The sequence below is a fragment of the Gossypium raimondii genome, chromosome 13 (genome assembly GCF_025698545.1).
Source record: "Gossypium raimondii isolate GPD5lz chromosome 13, ASM2569854v1, whole genome shotgun sequence".
In the NCBI taxonomy this organism is placed as follows: domain Eukaryota; kingdom Viridiplantae; phylum Streptophyta; class Magnoliopsida; order Malvales; family Malvaceae; genus Gossypium; species Gossypium raimondii.
Window position 1 is genome coordinate 48,416,965 of NC_068577.1, and position 24,299 is coordinate 48,441,263.

At 31.6% G+C, this 24,299-nt stretch overlaps 2 protein-coding genes across 2 annotated transcripts; one reads left to right on the forward strand and one right to left on the reverse strand.

Annotated features, from left to right (window-relative positions):
• Positions 1 to 949: 949 nt before the first annotated feature.
• LOC105782509 (tyrosine-protein phosphatase DSP3) lies at positions 950 to 3,570 on the reverse strand. The gene is made up of 5 exons (XM_012607290.2): positions 3,038 to 3,570; positions 2,579 to 2,672; positions 2,134 to 2,191; positions 1,996 to 2,039; positions 950 to 1,669 (listed from the first exon to the last, which is right to left on the reverse strand). The coding sequence occupies exons 1-5, from the start codon at positions 3,187 to 3,189 to the stop codon at positions 1,412 to 1,414; spliced, it is 606 nt and encodes a 201-aa protein (XP_012462744.1). The 5' UTR covers positions 3,190 to 3,570; the 3' UTR covers positions 950 to 1,411.
• A 9,156-nt stretch (positions 3,571 to 12,726) lies between these two features.
• Positions 12,727 to 23,708, forward strand: LOC105782507 (zinc finger CCCH domain-containing protein ZFN-like). The gene is made up of 7 exons (XM_012607288.2): positions 12,727 to 13,178; positions 15,271 to 15,428; positions 16,000 to 16,062; positions 17,037 to 17,156; positions 17,707 to 17,997; positions 20,116 to 20,445; positions 23,113 to 23,708. Exons 1-7 carry the CDS (start codon positions 13,079 to 13,081, stop codon positions 23,392 to 23,394), a joined length of 1,344 nt encoding a protein of 447 aa, XP_012462742.1. The 5' UTR covers positions 12,727 to 13,078; the 3' UTR covers positions 23,395 to 23,708.
• Positions 23,709 to 24,299: the final 591 nt, after the last annotated feature.

Genomic DNA, 24,299 nt, shown 5'->3' on the forward strand with positions numbered 1-24,299 from the left:
ACTCAGAATTTATATGAATTACTAGTCAAAATGTACTATAAAAGTCTATATAATTTAGAGTTATTACCATCTCTTGCTCGATGTCTTGGAAAGCGTATATGCACATGGTGTGGGAGTGTCCAATGCGCCCATAGTTGAGGTGTATCTTGCACAACCTCTCGTCCCGAATGTGAATCCATATGAGGGTTCCATAATCGAGCTGCAAGGCACAGGTATGGAGCAAGAGTTGCCACAAATTAATACGAAATGCATTATCTTGATCACCAAATCTCATGACACATTAAGTGAACGAACTCATGAAGGAAATTATCTTTACTTGGAAATGAAAGGATATGGAGTAATTTGTGAACAAAATATTGCGTAATCAAAAATAGCTTTAGCCTAAGGTCAGATGAATCAACTGCCAAGAACTAGTATGAGAGGTCGATGGACTACCCTAATTATGGTAGAATATTTCTGAAATGTTAATGAATAAAACGATACTTCTATTTATAATCAAGAGAAAGTTGTATGAAATAAGGACGCCACATCATTTATATAATTTTTTCAATAGTTTAATGTCATCAGTATTTTCATCCTAAAAAAAATCAAATCTAAATGAAAATATTGATGTAGGATTAAACTATTAGAAACAAATAATATCCATATTCCATACAATCCTTCTTCTATACTCAATATATTCCGTTTTTGAAAAGTATTTTTATTCTTTAAAACTTCATATACCTCCTCTCATTTATGATTTATCTCAAAATTAAAATTCAAAATTTCCAAAAGGAATTTCCGTTTTTGAAGGACTCTAAGTTGATTTTCAGTTTGGATTTTATTGACAGTTTCAACTTCAAATAATGACAAATTGAACATTTTCAATTTTATAATTAATATAAAAGTAACTATTTTTATTTTAGATTAATAAGAAACTTAAAAAAACATATATAAATAATAAAACAAATGAACCAAACCGAATAAGATTTGGATTAAAAAGCTATTTGTTTCAGTTTCTTTTTTCTAAAGACAGAACTGTTGTCATCCTTAATTAACCACGAATCAAGTAACAAATAATGGTATCCTACTGAAATACACTCATCAATTGAGAGAGAAACGCAGACCAATTTCTTCATTGATCTCTCCTTTCCAAATCTAAAATTGCTCTATGTGTACCCTATATGAAAACTAAACTACTTCGAGAAAATGCTCCTCCTATGATTTATAACAACTAATTTTCCAATGCCAAAAGCAAAGCAAGAAAACTAAGGTTAAAGATACTTCACACAAAATGTTCTATAAGCTGTATAAACAGCAATTGAAAAAAAAAAAACTGATTTTTAAGAAACAAACTATATGGATAAAATCTATCTGTAACAAAGAAAGAGCTGCTTGCAAGTTGGGGAGTAAAATCAATGTGTAGGATCCTTTAAATCGAAGTTATTCGGGGCTTCTGTACATTGTCTTCTCTGTAAAGTAAGCGCCTCTTTTTTGAACCATAGCCTTGGTACTGATATATGATGCTGTGAAGACACTGCCTCAGGTATACCACATCGAATGTTTCAATAAACTTCATGTCGGCATCCCGGGATTTGATGCCAGCAAAATGTTGGTACTCCTGAAATACAGATGACAAGCACCAATTCTGCAACTTCCTCAAGCAACCAACAAGGCTACCTGTCCGATGCTGCATTAAGAGAAAAAGAAAAAGGGTCAGAGCTACCATGATTTTCATTAAAGAGAAAAAGAAATCAACCCCTTTGATGTCACTGGAAAAACAATGAATATTGAGTCAATTGAGTATCTCTTTTCCTAAAAAAAACAGACAGAACACAGGACCGCAAAATCATACAATTCATGCAAATTGATGGATTATAGTAATATCTTATCAGCCAAGCTAAACCTTAAGGAAAACTCATGCCTAACCACACAGATGTACCATATACATACCTAATATTCATTTCATCAAGCTAAGCTAATAATTGTAAGTTAACAGCCGAAATGAACTATTACCTTTCCGCGTTTGCAATGGATCAAAACTGGATGATTTCTCACATCTGTGAAGAATAAGTTTATCTTAGAAGTCCGCAAAGGTAAAACACACTGTTAAGGGAAAAAGATAGTCACTTCCACAGTTTATGAATTCCATACCAATTAAGATCTTAAGAGCTCCCCTGATGGCATCCTTGAGAGTAGCAAGTGAAGGCTCCTGCAAACGAAAAAAAAAAAGAAGAAGCCCTAATCAGCTATTGGGAAGCAAAACTTCATTTATGATTTATTCATATTCCATATCCAAGATTCCTGTTGACTGGCAGGTTTTGATATTTATATAATCACCTAATAAGGCCCAAGAACTAAAGAATTATATTCTTGACCAAATTTCTATTGGTTGGATAGCCTGACTCTTAAATCGTTTTCACCAACAGTGACCAAAATGTCTCATCAAAAATTTTATTAGTTCTACAAATTTCTTCCAAACAAATCTGTGTATTTCAAATACGAAAACGACTTAAATTTATTTAAGTAGATACTAAAAGTGATCAACATATTATGAAAAACTCTGTGAAGTGCCATAGAAGCATAGGGGGAAATTTACCGTTTTCCCTTCAATCCCAAACTGGAAAAGCCGGATATTATGAGATCGAATATACTCCAAATTTTCCTCAGGATAGGGCTCCGGGCACAAATATCTGCAAAATTGGAAAAAAGAAAAGAAGAAAGTTAATTTTCCAACTAGAAAAGGGCATATTCAGTACTCAACTCTGAAAAATTAATTCTTTTTTCTATTCTTCAAAACACAGAATATATCATGCGTGTCAAAAATATAAAATTGAATCCTCCCAACCTGTCCTTTTTTTTTCCCTTCTTAGTTTGCAAGGAAACTAAACAGTTAAGAAAGAAAATCGAGATTTTTTTTTCTTAGAATATCTTAATTATTCAGAAAACGGATGCCACTATGAGAGGTTAAAAATAATAATAACAGGAAGAACCAAAAAAAACCAATGCAACAAAATAAAATCGATATATAAATGCAAAAAAGGGGAAAAGAAGTTACATGATGGATCGAAGATTTAGGGTTTCTAAGAAGGAGAAATTGCAGGGTCGAGGGCAACTAGATCTGTAAATGCCTTCTTCCACCATAGAAAAATTAGGTGGCGGCTCCATTACGACGTCGTCTCCATCATCTTCTTCTATAATGCACCCCATCCTTCCGCTATAAAGAGGGAAAAAGAGAAGGAAGAAGAAGGAGAAGGAGAAGGAGAAAAACAGTGAAAGAGCAGGGATCAAAAACAAGAAAAGAAATCAAAGAGAAGGGGCTAAGGCTGGTTTAGAAATAAAGGGAGGGGGGGTTTATAGGAGATGAAAACGACACAGCATCAGTTATCGGTTATGATTCGAATTCTTCGTATAACGAAACTCCTTCACAAAGAGGGAAATCGTCTGCGAAACTGGGACTGGTATTTATGATTGATAAAAACTCTTTTTTAATTTATTTTTCATAATAATAAAATAAATAATATTACTAAAGTTAGAGGGTAGTAAAACAGAAATCCTAACCTTTTTTTGAAGTAAAAAATAAAAGAAAATTGGTTGGATTATTGAGTAAGTGATTCATATTATGCAGTATTTTAGGTTTTCAGTTGATGTCATCGTGTAAGTGTTGTACTTGTATCAAAATAAGTCTGAATGGTTATTATATATCAACAAAACTCTAAAAGGGAATAGATCACCGAATTTGGTGTGGTTAAAATAGGAGATAAGAATGGAAAGAGGGGTAAAAGTGAGAAAAGAAGGGCGGCCAGGGATTAGATTTGGAAGCGGTCTTCAGGAATCCCAAGTTGACTTGGGTTTTGGATTTTGGCTCTTTTAAAATCAACCCCACACGTGGTAATTCTATTCCCCTTTTTTGTAATTTCTGTGGGTTATTATTTAAAATATATTATACCTTAACACCCACCGCCCCACCAAAAACAATAAACAAAATTTACTTGTGTCTGCCTTTTTTAAATTTTTATCTAATCTTTTAAAAAATATTATTAAAATGTTGATATTTTATTTTTATTATTATAAAAATATATAATTTAATTCTGCCCAAAATAAATTCTGGCTTCCTGTGTATTATTTTTCTGAATTATTTTAAGCTTAAATAACATCACGTGTCAATCATATATAGACTTATTTTAATATGGTTCCAAATATATTTCGACTTTATATGCATTTTGCTTTGTATTAAGTTTAATATATATATATATACAATATTAGTAGTGAGAGACGGAGGTCATATAGTTTTAAACCAGTGTCAAAGAGGTGTTTGACAAGAATTTTATATTAAGACGTTGATTCTAATTTTTGTTGATCAAACATGTATTATTTGTGATTTATAATATATACATATTTAAAAATATTATCTTAGTTATAAATGTTTTTGTCGCAACAAGGAGTTCAAACGTAGTTAAACACATCATATTTTTTTAATTTAATTGAGAATTAGAGATTTATGAGTAGTTTAATAAATGTATAAAATAAAAAATATGATTTGAATCTTTTCGAACTCAAGTTTTCAAGTTAAAATTAAGAATCCGTTTGATGTAAAAATTTTATGGAAAACATTTTAATTTTTTTTAATGTTTGAGTGAACCTCGAAAAGTGATCAGGTGTGTAATGAAAACCTCAAAAAACAACGAACGACGTGATACCAGAAAGCTTATTGTCAACGTCACACAAACATGGGCCACATGAGCGTGAGTTAGGCCGTGTGTCAGGCCATGTAGACCCATTTTCTGTAAAATTTTGTTAGGGTCATATTTGAAGTGCGATTCAAAATTATTCATTTTGTAGGTTCCGAAATATGTTATGTGTGTATTTTGAATACGAAAGCTGATACTTTGCCTCTGTTAATGTGGCTTTTGAAAGCATGATATTAGATACTGGTATTGTATGTATAACATTTGAGACTATGTCTATGGTATAATTTTTGCTTCTGATCTGTAATTTGAGATTCTATTTAAGCATAATTCATTATGTGCATCTGAGTATGTAATATGTTTTGATATGTGCATTGGGGTGGGTTATTGATGTGATGGAGGAAGTGGCTGTTTAACTACATACTGATATTAGTAGGCAATTGTTGTCGGGCAACCCGAGGTGGCAGGTCATCATTGCCAGGCAACCCGGGATGACTTAATTTTTGGTATAACCACATATATGATCTGGTGGCTTGTCCAAACTATTTGATTTTGGCGGATTACTGCATTATTTTTGACAGCTTGATTGCACTATTCTGAAAAGTGACATACAGTCACTTATAGGTGTGGGGGTTGGATGGGTACTTGTTACCCCATTTGGTGTTATTGGTGGGACGGAGATGGTGTGTAGCGGATGGGGGTAAGATTTGTTTCTGTGTCGATATTTGCATATATAACTGTATCTGCACCTGATTTTGTATATGAAATTGCATTCGTATTTGAAAGTGAGATTGTATTTGTATCTGAATTGCATTTGTTTCTGTAACTGTTACTGTATTTAAGTTTGTTCTATTTGTTTGGGTTAAGTTACATACTAAGCTTGTAAGTTCACTCAATTATACTAACTTTTCAAGTAATCGACATAATTAGGAGTAGGCGGCGTTTGGAAACTTGGACTGGTTTTCTCACATAAGATGGTTTGATTTGTTAATAATTGAACTTTTTCGGACTTTTGCAATTTTGGATAAATTTTTTAGTTTAATTTTGGATTTTTTTATTTAGTTTAAGTTTTTGCACGATTGTTGCCAATTTAAATAAATGTTTGATTTTAAAAATTAAATGAGCTAAGGTTTTTCCACTGCAAATTTGAAATGAGTTTTACAAAGGTTAATAACGAAAGTTTTTGAATATGTTCAATTGGCAAAATTATATATTTTAACTTATTGAAAACATGGGTTACAACTTATCAACTCCGAAATTTCCGCTGTAAAATTAAGTGTCAAATAAGTGTCTTTCCGTAAAATAAATAAGTTTTACGTGTGTTTTTCTAAATAACATGTGGAAGTATTGCCAAAAGTAATATTTTTGAATCACATGATTTCTAAAGTTAGATTTCAAATTCTGGGTTTTTAAACAAACTAATGCAATTCCTCCAGATTCGATCATAACGTCTAGGCTGAGCTTGGGGTGTTACACCCAAGTCATTTCCTTATTAAAAATCTATAGCGATTGGACTTTACAATTTAGTCATTGAGCCTTAATTAATCAAAATTTCAACTAAAATACTTACCCAAATTTCAATTCATCTATACACTAACTCTGTAAATATCCTTATTTAATATTTACGGACTCAGTTTACTGAACCAAGTTCTTGAAACTGTATTTTCTGATACTACTGAAAACTGAATCGTTACAAGAAGTTAATTAAATTAATATTTAAAGTAACTGATTAGATAAACTTGATTTTCAAACAAAATATTATTATTTATTATGAATATGAAATAAGAAACTTGTAGAAAATGAAACGAGCTTTTTATATAATTGTATAATGAAAATTTTTATTCTTATGGAAAAAATATAAGTTGAATTCAACTTTTACTATTAAAGGCATTATAATTTCAACTCATATAATTTTTTCATAAAATATAATAATCATTTAACAAATATATATTACTTAAATTTTAAATCAAGATTAAATTGATAATATAAATTATATATTTTGATTTAAACTTTTAATATTAAAAAGAATATTTGTCTTGATTGTTAAAAGCTTAAACCCTATTAAGTCTAAGAATAATGTAATTTTTATTTTATAATTTATTTTATCGTTTTATCAATAATTAGAATAAGAGATCGGAGCTTTTAATTTTTATCAAGATAGAAATGAATTCAAACTAAGATATCTTTTATCGATTTCGATCTCAAGCTCATTTTATCATCTTTAAATTTAGCTAATAAAGAAATAGTTTTTTATTCAAATTTAAACTTTAAAAGTCATTGCGCAAATAAAATTTGGAAGTTAAAAAAAGGGTTAAAATTTGAAAGTTAAAATTCTTTAAAAAATTGAAACAAAAGAGATAAAAGATAAAGATGAATAATCTAGAAACAAAAGGAGTCTCACTTCTATTTAAACAAAATTGACAAAACTAAGCTTCCAAAAAAAAATACAAAACTAATAATTTTTTTCTTAAATCTAAATATTTGAAACTTCTAGAAGAATTAGGATTTTATCTAATTATGAATTGGGTGGCATCATTATTTGGAATATTAATTTACAACATATAATCATTTTTCAAAATAATAAAATATTAAAATTTGGGTACACTGTTAAAATAATTAAAAAAAGTTTGTAAATTAGAAAATCTCATTTTAAGTTGATGTGTTTATGAATCGATTGGATTGCATTAATTCAAGTCAAGTTATGTTTGATTTTAAAATTTAATCAGTTTAAAATATGAATTTTAAATTTCAATCAAATTAATATTTTTTAATATTTATATCGAACTATTATATATTATTATAAATTTATTTTTGTGCTACATTAGTTATAGTAATAAGGAATATAGGTGGTGTAGTAATAAATTAGTATTTTAATATAATTGAACATGTGTTCAAACCTTAGATTTGGAATTTTAATTGTTTAAAGGTGGTATAAAAGTATAAAAATACAGAAATTAATTATAATTTTAAAGAAAAATATTTTTGTAATTTTATCAACTCAAGAGAGTACTTAAATATAAGTATTAGATATTAGATTGGATTAGATAATATACAAAAGAAAATATATTAAATCAACGTCGGTCCAACTGTCGGAATGGAAAAGTCAAAAATGGCACAAACGCTGCAAACTTAAGATTATAATGCAGCTGGCAACGAGGGCTGGAAATGTGTTTTTGTATCTCTAATTTGATTGCAGTGTAAAAAAGAAAAAATGGTTGAGTTGGGAGGGGATCAATCATCCATATCCACGATGGATCTTCTTAAAGGAAAATGATTGGATGCTGGTCTGTACGAGGGAACATTTGGTCAAAAAGGAGGCTTTCATTTCTCACTTGGATTGTTCTCTCATTTTCATGTGAAAATGAGTCACAATTTCAAGATTTTCCTTTTCATAAACCTTTTTAATTGTTAAATATTGACAAGAAATAGTTTCAACTTTATACTTGGAAACATATTTATATAATTAATCTTAAATTAAAATTAATTAAATATGTTTCTTCTATCATATGCTCCAACTTGATAAATGAGCACACATTATTCTCATTATAATAAGAGTTAAGTGCAGTGGTAAGGTACATTGTATTCTCACATAATAATATAAGTTCAAATTTTAGAGACTAAATTGTTAAGAGAGATAACCATGAGTGGTAAGCAACTTATATTATATGCTTATCAAGATAAAGCTTTGAGAAGTTTGAATTACGCTTAATGCATAAATTGCCTTCAATAGTGTATATTGATTTTTTCAGTTTCATGCTTATTTGCACAACGATTTAGAACGTAAAGCTTATTTTCATATTACACACTTCACACCCAAAGTGTTAACACAGTTTAAAAAAAAAAAATCAACCACTTCTTCCGGCTAATCAAAAACTGCCACATAGCGCATCTTGGTAAAACCAGTTTAAAAATTATTAAAAATATTAAAATGTAAAAAAAAAGCATAAAATTTATTAAAAAGTATAAAAATATTAAAAATCATATCTAAATAAAACAGCTAACTTAGTCTTTTAAGTAAAAGGATGAGGATTTGAGATGGGGTTTTCGATCCTTACTCCTTTTCAAATTTGATTAGTACCGTTGAAGGTGAATAAAACATGATTTGAGAAACGTTTTCAGGCTATGTTGAAAGGCATGTTTAGATTACTATCTAACGATTTGTTCAGATAACTATTATAGAACATAGGGACAAAACATGCAGCTAAGGTACCAACAGGGTTACATGCATTAAAAACGAAGTAGAAAATTATAACCCCATCATTAAGAGATTTGTATAACAAGAGAAAAGAAAAGACTGGAAGAAATTAAGTCATCGAATTGTTTTCCTTCAACAATTTCAATGTCCAATCCTAATTCTGCAGCAAGCAACTCTATTACTCGGAAAATCATATTGTTATAAAATTCTATTAATACAAAATCAAAATTTATTTTGCATAATATAATATCAAAATAATTTTAAATAAAATCCTCCAATAATGAGGACTCTTAAATGATATTATACAAATGATAATGTTGAAGATTTTTTTAAAATTACATAATGGTGTGATAATTAAAATGATTCAAAATTGGATGTCGTTTTCAACTTCCAAATAATTCAAATCATAGACAGATGAAGGTCCAAAATGCATCATATCTAAAACACAGTTCAACAATGGAAAAGCAGCTGTATGAAGACTAATATATATAATAAAAAAAGAGAGGGAAGAAGTGGAAAATGGTGTGACCAAAGGGACTAGCTCAATAAAGGACAATGATAAAATAAGCAAGAGCAGTTATATTATAGCTAATTCTAAACACAAAAGAATCTAGAAATAGGCAGACTTCTTCAATAATTCCATTTCCTTGGGCTTACAACTTTAATTACAAGTCAAGCTAGGTGTTCAAAGCATTAAGCATGTGGGTGTGGGTGGCCACCCATTGGAATATTAAATTCCATTCCATGCCTTTTTTTCTTAAATAAAAGGCAGCCGACTTTTATCTTTTTCCCCTCACTTCACCAATCACCACCCATCACATAACACTCCACTTCCTCGCTCTTTCTTAATATTATTTATTATTAATTAAATGTATAAACTTCATAATTCGAATTAATAAGACACACGCAAGCTCGTTCTTGATATTTTTAGGGTCTTAGGTAAAATAATAAATGAAATATTTTTAAAAAAAATTATAAAATGTAATAAAATAAAATCATAACTAGTAATTTTATTAAAATAATACGTTTTATGACATTAAGTGAATAATATATTTTTCTAACAAATTTTAAAAATATATATTTTCATTCAATCTACTCCTATGTCATCAACTACAAAAACACAAAAATCATTAAAAATGGGTTCTACAAGCATTTTGAGATGTAAAATCATTAATGATAAAATCCTTCTCTATTTTTTATTTTAAAATTAGTTACTACTAATAAAGGGGGCAAAACTCAAAATATGCACAAATTTTGATCTAATGTATAATGTTATACATGACTATTAAATGAGTATCTTTTTATTTTAAAATATCATATTAGTGAACTTATTAGAAAATTTTGACGGGTTAACAATTGAATTTTTACTCCATTAATATTGGATAGAATAATTACCCTACTAAAAATTTATTGTTTATACCAAACAACAAATAATATTTAAGAATCTTTTTATTTGAAATAAATATTATTTTAAAGATATTTTATCTTTTAAATAAAATAAAATTTTCGAACTTATAGGCCAAAAGTACATCATACAAGTCAAGTATATAATTCACATGATATTATAAATTTTAACAAACAATTTATTATATTGTAAATAGCGTATGGAATTAAATCATTCACAAACTCTTTAATATGTATATGATTTAGAATTTTCCATGGAATCGACACAGAAAGTAAAATCATAGAAACAAAATTCTTAAATATTAATAGTTGAAAAAACTTGGGCTAAATCTGTGTGAGAATTTTCTGCCAGGAAAAAGGAAAGTGAGAAATAATAGAGGAGGCTAAAATTGACCTCTAATATTTGTTTGCTTTTTTAATGATTAGAGATTGATGGTGAGGTTCAAGGTTCTTCCATGTCGTATGATCATTCAATTGGCTAAAAAGGCAAGCACCAAGCACCATCCCTTGTCTTCACTCCTCACACTTCCTTTTTCATGTCGCTTACTTTTTTATTACAAAATCATATCCTGCATTGAATGTGAGACTTTTGCTTCTTGATTTAATTGGTGGATTTATTCAATAAATAAAAATATATATTAATTAATAGTAATGTAATAATTAATTAATAAATATTTCGTAAAATATATCAATAGTTACCAAATTATGGGTAAGTTTTTGTTTTGGTCACTTAGTTAAAATAAGTTACAATTTGATCACTTAATTATTCGAAAGTTTTTATTTAAGTCACTGAACAATTCAAAAGTTTTTATTTAAGTTACTGGGTTGTTAAATTTTTTTTTTAAAGTTTCACCAGCGAGCTCCAAGTGACGACTTGACAATTTGTACGATGGATCAATACCTATCGATGAGTATAATAACATACTATAGATCCAAGTCAACTTGACGATCAGCGTTGGGGGTCAAAGAAAAAAATTATTTCAATTTCGGTTTGCAGATTCATTTAAAGTGGTTTCATGAAAAAACTAAATTGTACAAGAAAAATAAAAAGGTAACTTTTGATTGATGTAGACAGTGCGAACAAAAAAAGCCATATAGTATCAATTTTAACATCCTAGTGACTTAAATAAAAACTTTTGAATAGTTCAGTGACCAAACTGTAACTTATCAATAATTTAGTGACTAATGGTGTAGTTGACCCTAAATATTTATACTTGGGATTTATTGAGGGGGAGGACTTCTTCAAGAGAAGTCTTCAAAATGTCATCTGTTGAGTAATCTGCTAAAACGTCAATTGTGTTAGGTATTGTTCCTATGTCGAAGTTTTATCTCCCTCCTCTACCAAGAGCCCTAATGGGTTCATAAAGGGAAAGCATCTCAGTTGGTGGAAATTCGACTTGTAAGGCTTAAGGAAGAGATATCAGTATAATGCGTTATATTAATTATGTAGTCACTTGCGTGTGGGGAGACTCAAACCACTAATCTAAGGCATATAGGCCACATACTTGTAAGTATGATACCACACTACCTAGTAGACGACACTTTGGAGACTTTTTTCCAAAGAGTTGACCTTCCTCAACAAAAAAAGACGCCTTTTATGAATCTAACTTCTTAAAATTGGACTTCAAATTTGGGTTTAAAATAGGCTTTAAAATGGATCTCTAAAATTGGGCCTCAACTTGAGCCTTGAAAAACTTAAAACTGGACTCCCATTTGGGTCCCAAAACAGCAAATAGGAATTGAAAAATGGAATAATGAACAGATTTGAGCTTAATCAGAATAAAGTGCTTTGCAGAATGGGTAAAAAAATGGACCTAACAAATGAACCTTTAGTGGGCTTTTGAGGGCCTCTTTAAATTGGGCAGGAAAATGAATTTTAAAATGGACAAAGATCAGATCAAACTTGGACCCAAAAACAAAATAACTTCCAATCATTTTCCACCAAAAATAAATTGGTTTAATTCCCAAAATCTGGAAAGAAAATTTAATGTTGCTCTTTAAAATCTAGGAGTTAAAAGCATGAAAGATTGTAAAAGTCAAATCTGGGCTATCTTAACCAAAATTAAGGTACTTTGTATTCTTAGTTATAAAAAAAAGTCAAACTTACCAAATTGTTGTACTAAGGTAATTTCACCATAAGATCTATGTCAATTATCTCTAGGACCACTATGATCACAATTTCTAAAATATATATATATATAAAAAAAGGACATATGGGTGTCGTGATTATATTTTCATATCTGAAATGGTAATAAAAGAAAAAAGCAGGGAAAGTAAAACCGGTTTCCCTCCAAGAGGTGGTAAAATAATGTAAACCACCAATAGGATTAGGAAACGACCAGAGTCAATTACAAATTTAACATCCCATGACGTGGCTCTATAAAGTAAAATACTGCGTATTTGCGCGTGTGCTCAAACTGAACAAAGCGAAAGCAAATCAAATGAAAGTGGGTGGGTTTTGGATGGTTCATTTATTTTTCCCTTTTTTTTTTTTTGTGTGGAGAAGAGAAAACAACGCTCTTTCGCTTCTATCAAAAATACATACAAATTAAATAAAATTGGAAAAAAATATTAATTGTTTTTAAGAAAACAAAGACAGACTTTCGTGAAGAAGAGCTCTCTTTTTTAGTATTTCTTTAATTTTGTTTCTGTTGGCTAAGGAGGAAGGAGAGGGAAGAGGTTTTCTTTTTCTTTTTCTTTTTTTGTGGTTAGGTGACTGCGCGGTTTTGGAACGTGGAATGAGAATTGGTGCGTGGAGGTGGTGCTAACGTGACAACGTTGAGTGATGGTGATGGAGGAAGATGACTGTTGAATGGAATTCTCATTCGATGCTGGAATTCCGATGTCACGAACAGCAACGGCGGCCGTGCCTGTCACTGAAGGATCCTCGCTTTCACCTTCGTTGAATCAAGGTCTCTCTCTCTCTCTCTCTATATATATATATATATATATATATTTGTTCATTGATTTACTCTGTTTTTTTATTATTTATTATGATGATGATTACTATTCTACGTTTTTTCCTTTGCGAAACGCAAGTGAAATACAGTTCATGTGTTTCGTTGGTTATTTTCTTGTTGGGAATTGTCCTTTTGCCCATTTTTATGGAGAATTCTGGTTTGATCATTGTTTAAAATCAGTTCCATTTTTGGTTAAGTTTTAATCAAGAAGTTATGTAAATTTTGATTTCTAATAATTAAGTTAATTGCGTTTCAATCATTTACAGCAATGCAATTATGCAGTGATTTAGAATAAATTGTGCAAGCTTTGTTTTGGCTGCCGGGAAGAATTAGAGATTCCACGTTCTTAATTTTTTAAGTCAAATTCAAGGAATTAAAATGAGATTTATAATTTTTTGTTATGATTTTTTCTCCTTCACCAATATGTTTTTTTTTTCCATTTATTGCTTTATTACTTGTAGAAAAATATTAAGTTCTATATATATATATATATATATATATATACATATATATTTGGATAGGATTAAGGTGTATGTTGTTACTGCTTTTACTGATTATCTTTTCAATTTAGGTGAATTTGATCAAAATTTGATTAAAGAAAAGGCTTTCAAGCAATCTTTTCTTTGAATAAGAGGATGCACGCTTACATGGTTGCCAGACAATAGTTCACTTCATGTTTTCTATTTTCCTTTTTGTGGTTTCTTTGAAATTCCTTTCAACTTTCAAGAGTAAATAGGAGTTCTTTCTTTATCATTGTTCATTATAAGAAAAAAGTTGAGGTTGAGGATCAAGTGCAGTGACGTTTCTCCTTTCTTACATGTATGCTATTTATAAGAAACTATAGTCCTCATGTAGAAGAGGGAGACATAACTTAAAGTGTCACGATTCTGCAATGAGTTCGATTGGTTTGTGATAGATATAGGGGTGTAATCGTGCTAAGGTGAGCTCAAGAAGTAAAAAGCTTGAGCTTGACTTAACATCATGATTTGAAATGTTCGAATTTGAACTTGAGTTCGAAATGAGATTCTGTTCAATACTAATTGACAATAATAAAAGTATGCATTAAAATAGAAAAGCTCAATCAGGCTTGTAACTATTCAAGCTAGGCATTAGCATTTTTGAACTTGGTTCATTTAATAGCTTAGCTTTATAGCGATCGTGTTCAATTAAAATTCTTTTTGAGTCGAACCAAATAGTTACTGCTGTTCTGTTTACACCTATATAGACATATAAGAGAAGAAAATACAAACTCCTTATTTTATTTTAGAAAATAAATACTGTTTGATCCTTTTTTTGAATGATAAGTATTGTTTTTTTCATGTGTGAAAATTGAAAAAAATTGTGTATAAAACTTTTGAGATTTTCATTTAGGATTTTTAATTAAATATCTTTCGCTACTAAATTTATTTAAGAAACAATGTGTGAACATAAAATTAAGTATACATTTTAAAGGAGATATGTTAAGGTATAGAAGGAATATATAATAAAAGATAGAAATAGAATTTTTTTAAAAAGTTGTCTTATTTCTTTTTATTTAACAAAACATTGCTACATTTGTTTGTTGTTCTAACTTTCTGCAATTTAATAGTTGATCTTTATGATTCCTTCGGATGCTGATTTTTCAAAACTGAAAATTTCTCTTTGGATCTTGAAAATGAGTGGAAAAAATATGTAAAGTTTGTCAAGGCCTTAGAAAAAAATAGAAATCGAAATCTTTCCTCCAATAATTTTTGCCACTGAAGATGCTTGCAAAAGCCAATGGTTTGATTGAGATTTCTTGCTGCTGCTTGCCAAATGTTTGTTAAGGAGATCTTCTTCCCTTTCCAGTTATTTCAATTAAATTCTCAATCATTCGAATTTAGACCATCAAGTAAGTCTTTTTTAAATTTGAGGGATGAATATATGATATTTAAAGCTAATTGATATTCAATGTTGAATTTTACCAAAAAATTGTTTATGAATTGAAAATTTTCAATACCTTTTGCAGTTCTTTGACACTGCTTTTTCATGTTTTTTCTGAACCTACTATTTGATGTTATTTCAGATGCCATGTGGCAAATGAACTTGAGATCCAGTGAAACGATGGAATCTAGTCCCTATCCTGAGCGTCCAGGAGAACCTGATTGTTCTTATTATATCAGGACAGGCCTTTGTAGATTTGGGGCGACATGTCATTTTAATCATCCTCCTAACCGGAAACTGGTATAAATCCATGGCTTGTTTAGACTATTCTTATGAATTCAGAGTCAATGCCTTTTATTTTTGTACAAAGAGGCCTTAATTTGGAATAGGGGACGGAGTTGCAGATGTTGAAATTTGAACCTTAGACCTATTACTTGCACAGCCTCTTAGGGGTATCTGTATACCTAACTGAACTAAGTCTTGGGTTCTGAGATAATGTTTTTTGAGTGAGGTATTTTTGGTACAATACCAAAGAGCTTAATTTTAGAATTTAGAGGCCTGTCATCATCATCATCATCATCATCATCATTCACATTGGTAGTTGAAGTTGTAGACATGTGAAACTTTTACACATGGATCTTTACAACTAAACCACTCTAAAACAGAAATTTTTGTAGGAAATTAATATAGTATTAGATACTCAAGAGATTAGCATGGTTTTGTACATGCGTTCACACTAGCTGCTACAAGAAAAAAAAAGGGGGCATACTTGACTTGCTACAGTGATTTCATTTAACTTTGAACTACTCATTTGACTTTTCAAATATCAATTGTCATTTGAAATGTTTATTTAGATTATATCAAATTCCAGGCTATCGCTGCTGCAAGAATGAAGGGAGAGTTTCCAGAAAGAGTAGGACAACCTGAATGTCAGGCATGTACTTATTCCTCGGTTCCCTTGTAATAATGTTGCTGCTTTTACGTGTGTGCTTTACTATATGCAATATATGATTAATGTGGAGTATACGACTTTTATGTATCTAAAAGAGGAAATTCATTTTATTAGTTGTATATTGATGATTTAATCAAAATCACCGGTCAAAAATATCGATACTAAAGTGAATGCAATTATTCTAGCTTGATGCATGTTTTTCACTGCAATTCAAATGTTGTCATTGGTGGATCCTTATGGATTTGACTGTTGGATCCATTAGTTTTGCAGTTCAAAATTTGTTCATATCTATATGGATGATGTACTAGAATTAAATGAGTGTTCCTGCTACTTTTCATTTTGTTCATAATGAAACGAGGATTACTTCAGGTTTAGAGAGAAATCCTGCTGGATTTTGAACAGAGAGAGATTCATTTGATTTGAGGTCAAAGGAAAATTTATTGAAAATAATAGTGTAACCAACACAGATTTTTGATGATAAAGGTTTCTATTATTTTGTATGTGGTCTTTTCCTTCGTTGTCTCTGCTTTTGCCTCAAAAGGTTCTTGTTGTCAAAAGCAATTCATAGACAGATTGAATACTGACTTGATCCTTGTATAAGAAAATAAGCAAATAAAGAAACTAAGGAAATAGAAATATGCTAATAAACTGGAATGAGAAAAGGTTTACTTCTCTTCTAGTGTTTTTACTTAGCTGTCAAACTTAAGCCTGAATTGCAGCTTGACTAGATGATTGACTTCTCCTGGTATTTGCTTTCTTCTTTTTCACTCTTCTGTTCTAGAAAGACAAGATATCACTGGTTCCCGCTTTTATTGCACTGAATGCTAAACTCTGATCTCAACAGAAGCTACGCTTTTGGTTTTTTTGCATCATGCCCTATTCTGGGATTTTATGGTTCTAATTTTCTTATATGTTTGGACCTAACAACTGACGTTTTTCTCTTAACTGCTCTGCAGTACTACCTGAAAACAGGAACTTGCAAATTTGGAGCTACATGCAAGTTTCATCATCCTAGAGACAAAGCTGGGATAGCTGGCAGAGTTTCCTTAAATATTTTGGGCTATCCTCTTCGCCCGGTTCGGATTTTATTTTTCCCTTTTACTCCTTAAAGTACAATTTTATTATGATACAAAATTAAGTCAATATCCATGTCCTTCCAGTTTCAGCTTTTGTTTGTCACCTTTTCACTTTAAAACAAAAAATTATAATATTTATTTAGCAAAACCGGAAATTAATGTCATCTAGATAACTTGTCCAACTTTATAGTCATATCATGAATTGGTTTATCATTTGAATCCAATATGAAAAACACATATATAAAGACAAGGATGATAAAGTAAAATTTTTATCACTTGCTATGACTCAAACAGAACCTTCCCTCTTTTCACTTTTGAGTTATGAATTTGGTTTTGACCTTAAATATAGACTCATGAACAAAAAGTACTGCTGGATTTTTTGACCATTTTTAGCCTAAAAGTTTTGTTTGATTGTTGTATAAGTTTGGACCTTGTTAACGCATGCTGTATTTCTTCAATGATTGGTTTCTAACATGTAGTTTTTTGTGTGGTTATTGGTGTTTCATAGTCTTACTGTAACTTGTTTTCCTTTTTCTTTTCCTAAATACAGAATGAGACTGAATGTGCTTATTATCTAAGAACTGGACAATGCAAGTTCGGGAGCACTTGTAAATTTCACCATCCTCAACCAACTAATATGATGGTTTCATTGCGTGGCTCTCCTATTTATCAAACTGTCCCTTCTCCAACCACTCCTGGTCAGCAGTCATATCCAGGAGGAATTACAAATTGGTCAAGAGCATCTTTCATTCCCAACCCTCGTTGGCAAGGTCCTTCAAGTTATGCATCCTTGATTTTACCACAAGGGATGGTATCAGTTCCAGGCTGGAATGCTTATAGTGTAAGCTTTCCCTTAGCTTATTACTAATGCTTTGTTCATTAAGCATGCTCATTTAGTGTTTAAATGTGTTTGGATAATACTAGAGGTGACAAGTGAGGCAACTTACGAGGATTGTAATTGTCAGCATGGTAATAATTTCTGTTTGGAAAATAATAATATTTGTTTCATGACTTGAGAGGTTCTTCAAAGAAGCATTGTAAACCTTCTTCTCAAAAGATTTGTTTATGGTTGATCACCTTTTATCTTTTGCTGGGCCTGAATAAAATGCAGTTGGAGGCTATAATGGTTCAATCTCAACCAATGACCCTATTTTTTTTCCTCTACTCTCCCTTTAAAGAAGAACCTTGTTCTTAGCTTGGTTAGGGTCGCATAATGCTAATATTTTATGAGCTCTATGTGATGGAGCTAATATCTAGAGGCCATGGAAACAATAGATTTGTGATTCTTGTCATTAAATTAGTAGTATTTTGGTAGCATTAAGGGAGCCTAGAATTAAATCTGACGGAAGTTGGATAAAGCCTTGGAGATCACAAGTAGGCAGTAGGGGTGCTTCACCAGGGCTTGTGGAGTTGTATTGTTTTTATGGTTTGAGGCACTTGAGGCTGGGTGGTAATGTGCTTGGACAAGTATGATTCGATGCAGATTTGGTTTGGTTGATCTTGTGAAGGAAACCACTCGGGCCTAAAAGTTAACATGACCATCTATTTCTTCTCATGCTTATTAGTAGGTTTTATGGCTTAGAATCAAATATGCATGTCATACTCTGGGTAACAACTACTGGTAGGTGAGTTGGATCAGAATTTAACTCTTAATCTGTATAATTTCATATGCTATTCTATCTCCTTGTGAATACGTTATAATTGTATGCCATAAACCAGAACCTGCCCACTGATGTATTTTCATTGAAGAACAAGTACTTAATGGTTTTGGTAAAAGTAAACATGAACTGCAGAAGTTTCTTTGAAACTGTATCTCTAATTGTTGAACTACTTGACAGGTTAGAAGCAAGCGTGAAATTAAATAAGTTTTGTAACTTCAGTCTATCTTATCTCATGTTAATGACAAGAATCACAAGAACCACTGGTAAAAACACCCCCCACTGCGTACTTATGATCTCCAAGGCTTTATCCAGCTTCCATCAGATTTAATTATAGGCTCCCTTAATGCTAGCCTGGGTGAAGTGAAGCGCAATATGTAAATGCGTGAGTCTTTTGTATGTCTCTCTCTCTCTATATGGATATATAAAGCTTAAGTGATATGATAAATTCTGTAGTGCTGTTAAGTCATATGATAAATTCTGTAGTGCTGTTAAGTCATATGATAAATTCTGTAGTGCTGTCTAGTTTATCTACAAACATGCAATTGTTTTTATTAGTCAATATGCATGATTTATTTATGGTCCATGTCTATGGTTGAATACTAAAATATTTAGAAGTATAGAGTTTGATACTATCCCTTTCTTACTAGTAAAGGCATATCTAATGGAAAAAGTGAAAAGTAGAAGGAATCAAATAGAACATCAAACAGATGGCCTTTTATATGCCTATCACCTTACAGAAAAGTGTGCATGGGTGCACCAAGCTTGCGCATGGTTAAATGGCCTCGCCTGGAAGGGTCTAAGATGTTTTTTTTGTCTTTTGCTAAGGCGCAGGCGTGCCTAGGTTCACACCTTGACAACACTGGTTCTTTCTCCTTGTGAAATGCATCCTCGATTGTATTCTATAAACTAGAACCTCTCCACAGATATATTTTCTTTAAAGAACGAATGTTTATTAGTAATATTAGAGTTGAGGCTATCTCTAAAGCATATTTTTTACCCTCTAGTGGTTGGGTGCAAATCCTTGATTGCATCTATAACTTTGTAACTCTATTGAAATGCCTGAGTGCATACATATATTCTTGTTTTTTTTACCTGTTTATATTTAATTAAACTGAATTTGATTCTGTAGGTTGATTTTCACTTTTACTAGCAAAAATCTATGCAGCGTGTAACTTGTGATCTTTGAGAAGTACTACCATTAATTATCCAAAAAAAAGAAAAGAAGGAAGAGAGAGAGAGAGAGAGAGAGAGAGAGAGAGAGACAGGTGCCACCATTCTAAATCTTTTTATTTCTCCAGGGTCAACTGGCATCAGTCTCTTCTTCAGAGAACCTGCAGCAGACAAATGTAAATCACCAAATTCATGGAACCTCTCGCCAGAATGAATCAGCAACTGCAGGATCCCAAGCATCCTTTTCTGAGTTACGCTCCAGTTCTGTCCCTGTAGGCGTTTATGCATTGCAGAGGGAGAATGTATTCCCTGAGAGACCTGGCGAGCCTGAGTGCCAATTTTACATGAAGACTGGTGATTGTAAATTTGGTGCAGTTTGTAAGTTCCATCACCCAAGAGAGAGAGTTCTTCCTGCTCCTGATTGTGTGTTGAGTCCTATAGGCCTTCCTTTACGCCCGGTGAGTTATGTATTCAGTGGTATTCTTTCAGTTTATTCCTGAATATTGATCTGTTCAAATTATTACAGCTGTTTATAAAGCGCCTAGTATTCATGCTACCTAAAAATGTCATTACCTCACCGATTATCTTACATGACCTTTTCTTTTTAAAACTTGGTTTCCTAATTGTTTTAATTGCACTCCCAAGCTAACGATTGTTTTAAGTTAAAAGATGGATATTGTCTTGATAGACCTGCTGGCAATTTGTCATTCTGCAATTTCCATGCAAAATTTTAAATTATATTAGAAGGAATTGGCATAAGATATAAGGTGTTACTGATATAGGACAAAGGATGATCTCCCTGCATTTCTATTTGGGTTTAGAAAACAAGAAGTTTAGGGTTAGGTTTATGGATAAAAATGTCTAAGGCTATTAGGCTGGCAATACTCGAGCTTTTGTTCTGAAAAGGGATGGAATCAAGAATTAGGTCACAGCTATTTTCTACAGGTACTGTACTAATAGCGTATTGCAGGTGCTTATGCCATAAATTCTAGGATTAATAGTGTGGTTGAATGAGTATTTTATGGTTTAGAGGAGCAGCAAAATTGTTCTATTTCTGAGGAGAGTTATGACAAGTCGACAACACCATGACAAAGCCATTGATTCACATAAAAAAATATATATATATTTCCCCTGTTAAAGCTATTTTGAATCAAAGTTTTATGATGCAGTAATGAGTCAATGGAGGACAAAGCATTGGAGGAAGAAATTTTTATTTTTATCTTTAAAGAATTTTTTTGGTATTTAGAAATTCGAGTTTACAGATAGTTGTGGTTTTCACCGTGCTGATTTGGGGTAAGTTTTGGATGCTTTAATGTAAAGATACTCTCTCTCTTTAGTTTCCATTCTTCTACCTTTTTTCTGTCTTTCCCCTCTCTATTTCTCTCTGCCACTCTATCCTGCATCAGATTTAATAATTTGAACAATGTGCAAATTTCTCAAGTGGCTTTTCAATAGATCCAACTATTAGCTCTTTCCAGGGAAAGAAAAATGTAGTTCACGACTTTGTGGTAATAATGCCAAGAATATTGGTATTTTCTTAAAGTTGACATAATAGATGATAGAGAACAAAGTTATTTATGTTGATAGAATTATGTAACCAGTATAGTTAAATTTTCTATCCACAAACTGGGGTTTACTCCAAGAACTTTTAACTGTAAACTTTGTACCAAAAAGAAAAGATGAACAGTAAGTCTTGTCAGCTTGTACATGAACTTCATAACTATGACAGAACAGAATGGTCTACTTTGAAGAATTTAGTTTCATTCATTATGATTGTACTGAATCGTGTTCTTGTTCTTTAGATTCTAATTGTCCCAATCAATTTCAATACTGGGATATTTTATGTTAAAATGTTTTAGTATTTCTTTCTGATGCATAGATCAGTTGAGTTATTGCCATGCTATGTGAGCGTGGAACTAAGAAAAAAAAATCCACTGATTTGCTAAAAATGAGGTATAAGGAAGCATTCTTGCCCTCGGAAGACGGAGAAGAAAAAAAAAGGAAGGTAAGGAACACTAAAAGGATTTGAAACCAGCTTAATTGTACCCACAATTTCATGTGATACTGTGCCTTGCTTTCTGCCTTCCTCCATTGGTTTCAGTAAATAAAGGGGCAATTGTTCTTCGTCTAGAGAAAACCACGGTGCTCATCGATCAGAAAAAGAAATGAGAAGGGAGATTGAAATGACAAGAAGAAGATTGTAGTCAAGTCACAAGTGGCCGTAGTTGGCTTTTATGACCCATTTTAATTAGCTTTTGGTTATAGATTCAACTACTTAAATATATATTACTACTATAGGTCTTATTCTTTTTATATAATACAAAATCCAGATTTATTTTTCTGAACTGTTGACAAGATGAAGTAATGAAACCGAAATCTAGTTTTCTTAAATTGGAATTTTCATTAGTTCTGAAATTTCAATTTTGCGTAGCCCTATAATATTATGGTATCTATGTATCCATATCCAGCTCTCACACTCTTCATAGCCTACTCTACTAGTCCAAAAGTTTAGATGAAAGGAGTCAACCTTGGATCAAATCTAATTAGTTCTGAAATTTCAATTTTGTATAGTCCTATCATATTATGGTATCCATGTATCCTTATTCAGCTCTCAGACTTTTCATAGCCTTCTCTACTAGTCCAAAAGTTTAGATGAAAGGAGTCAACCTAGGATCAAATCTAAACCATAACCTATACCAAAGTCCATACTGAAGTTCGTGTAAGCTAGGTTACAAGGTTATCATCCAAATTAACTTCTCATTCTTAATTACTGTGCTTTTGTTTTGGTATGGTTGTTTTGAAGCTTTAATGCTGTACAGATTTTATCTTCAGTCGTAGAATTTACTAATTTGATTTTTCTTATTTTCGTTTTTACTCAAGTCTGAACAAGCTTAGAATGTTTTGCTTATCTATTATCCATTTGACATATTCCTTGTGGTTTGAGGTTGGCTTTCTTCTTGTCATTTTGTCTTCTTTGCGTTATTACCATTGATGATATCATGCATGTGGTTGATTTGCAAGAAGAGATTCGCTATCGTGTCAGGGCATGCACTGTTGCCAGTTTTTTTCTTTTGTTGCTTGATATTTCTTATATTATTGATATTGCTACTTCTGCATTCTAACAGGGTGAACCTCTATGCATATTCTATTCTCGATATGGAATTTGCAAATTTGGTCCAAGTTGCAAGTTTAACCATCCCATGGGAATTTTCACATACAATTACTCACCATCATCTCCATCTGATGCCCCAGTTCACTGTTTCTTGGGGTCATCGTCAGGAACTGCTGGGTTAAACCTGTCATCAGAGGGGCTTGTTGAAGCAGTCCCTACAAAGCCCAGGCGACTATCACTGTCCAAAAATAGACAGTTGTCTCCCAGTGATGATGATATTGATGCTGAGGGATAAGAGCGGCAACAAGATATGGGCTGATTACTTTTGACAATGGTTTTTGTGTATGAGAAAGAGTAATCTGTAAATTCATTTCCATTGTTGGAGATGTACAAAGTTCATGTCAAGCTGATTCTGTTCTTTAAAAGATGTGCAATTCAGTCAACAGTTGCATCTTCTGAATTTCATATTCCTGCATTGTATAAATCTGAAAATTGTCACATTTGGTAAAACCCAATGTGAACAGTTCATCTGTCCCAAAGCTCATTTTTCTTTCTATTTTTGTGTTATGTTTCTTTCACATTATGTTGTACGAGTCTTTTTTTCCCTCTCATTTGTTGCAGTTTTTAAACCTCTACCTAGTTTTCCGTTGAATTTTCATTGTTTAAGGTTCCTTGTCTCTCTCTCTTTTTCTTTTTTCCCCCCTCCCTTCTAGGACCTCAAATCTGCTGACATCTTCTAATAACAGCCTTGCTTCTTGAGGTAATAATTACTATATACCCTAATATTTGGTCTTGTGAGTGATTCTCTAAGTTGTTTACTGATAGTTTTCTCTTCTTGATCTAATGTTAGAAGTTGTCGTGCAGAAGCATAAATGAGTACACATTAGACTCTCCTGCAAAAGAAAAAGAGTGAAAAAGAACTGTTCTATATGGTTGTCACATCATTTCTTCGAAGCTCCTGGAGACCATACTTCTTGATAAATTGTTCACTGAAGATGAACTTGTAAGTCACTCCAACAGAATATTATATTTTATGGGGTTAGTTTATCTTTACTACTCTTTGTCCTTGCAGGAGGCTTTTGAAGATGATATTGGATCCTCAAAATATCCACAGATTAAAAGATTCAAGATTTGCATTAAATATCCTTGACAAAATCGTATCAGGTACAATTTCAATCATGGAAAGCTGTGTCACTGTTT

What these genes read in the sequence shown, in the direction of transcription:
- LOC105782507 (XM_012607288.2), top strand. Translation starts at nt 13,079, where the DNA reads ATGGAATTCTCATTCGATGCTGGAATTCCGATGTCACGAACAGCAACG. An exon ending in ATCCTCCTAACCGGAAACTG is followed by an intron (nt 15,429 to 15,999) that starts GTATAAATCCAT and finishes ATCAAATTCCAG; the next exon opens with GCTATCGCTGCTGCAAGAAT. An exon ending in CAGGCTGGAATGCTTATAGT is followed by an intron (nt 17,998 to 20,115) that starts GTAAGCTTTCCC and finishes TTATTTCTCCAG; the next exon opens with GGTCAACTGGCATCAGTCTC.
- LOC105782509 (XM_012607290.2), bottom strand. Translation starts at nt 3,189, where the DNA reads ATGGGGTGCATTATAGAAGAAGATGATGGAGACGACGTCGTAATGGAG. An exon ending in TTGGGATTGAAGGGAAAACG is followed by an intron (nt 2,192 to 2,578) that starts GTAAATTTCCCC and finishes TTTCGTTTGCAG; the next exon opens with GAGCCTTCACTTGCTACTCT. An exon ending in TCCATTGCAAACGCGGAAAG is followed by an intron (nt 1,670 to 1,995) that starts GTAATAGTTCAT and finishes CTCTTAATGCAG; the next exon opens with CATCGGACAGGTAGCCTTGT.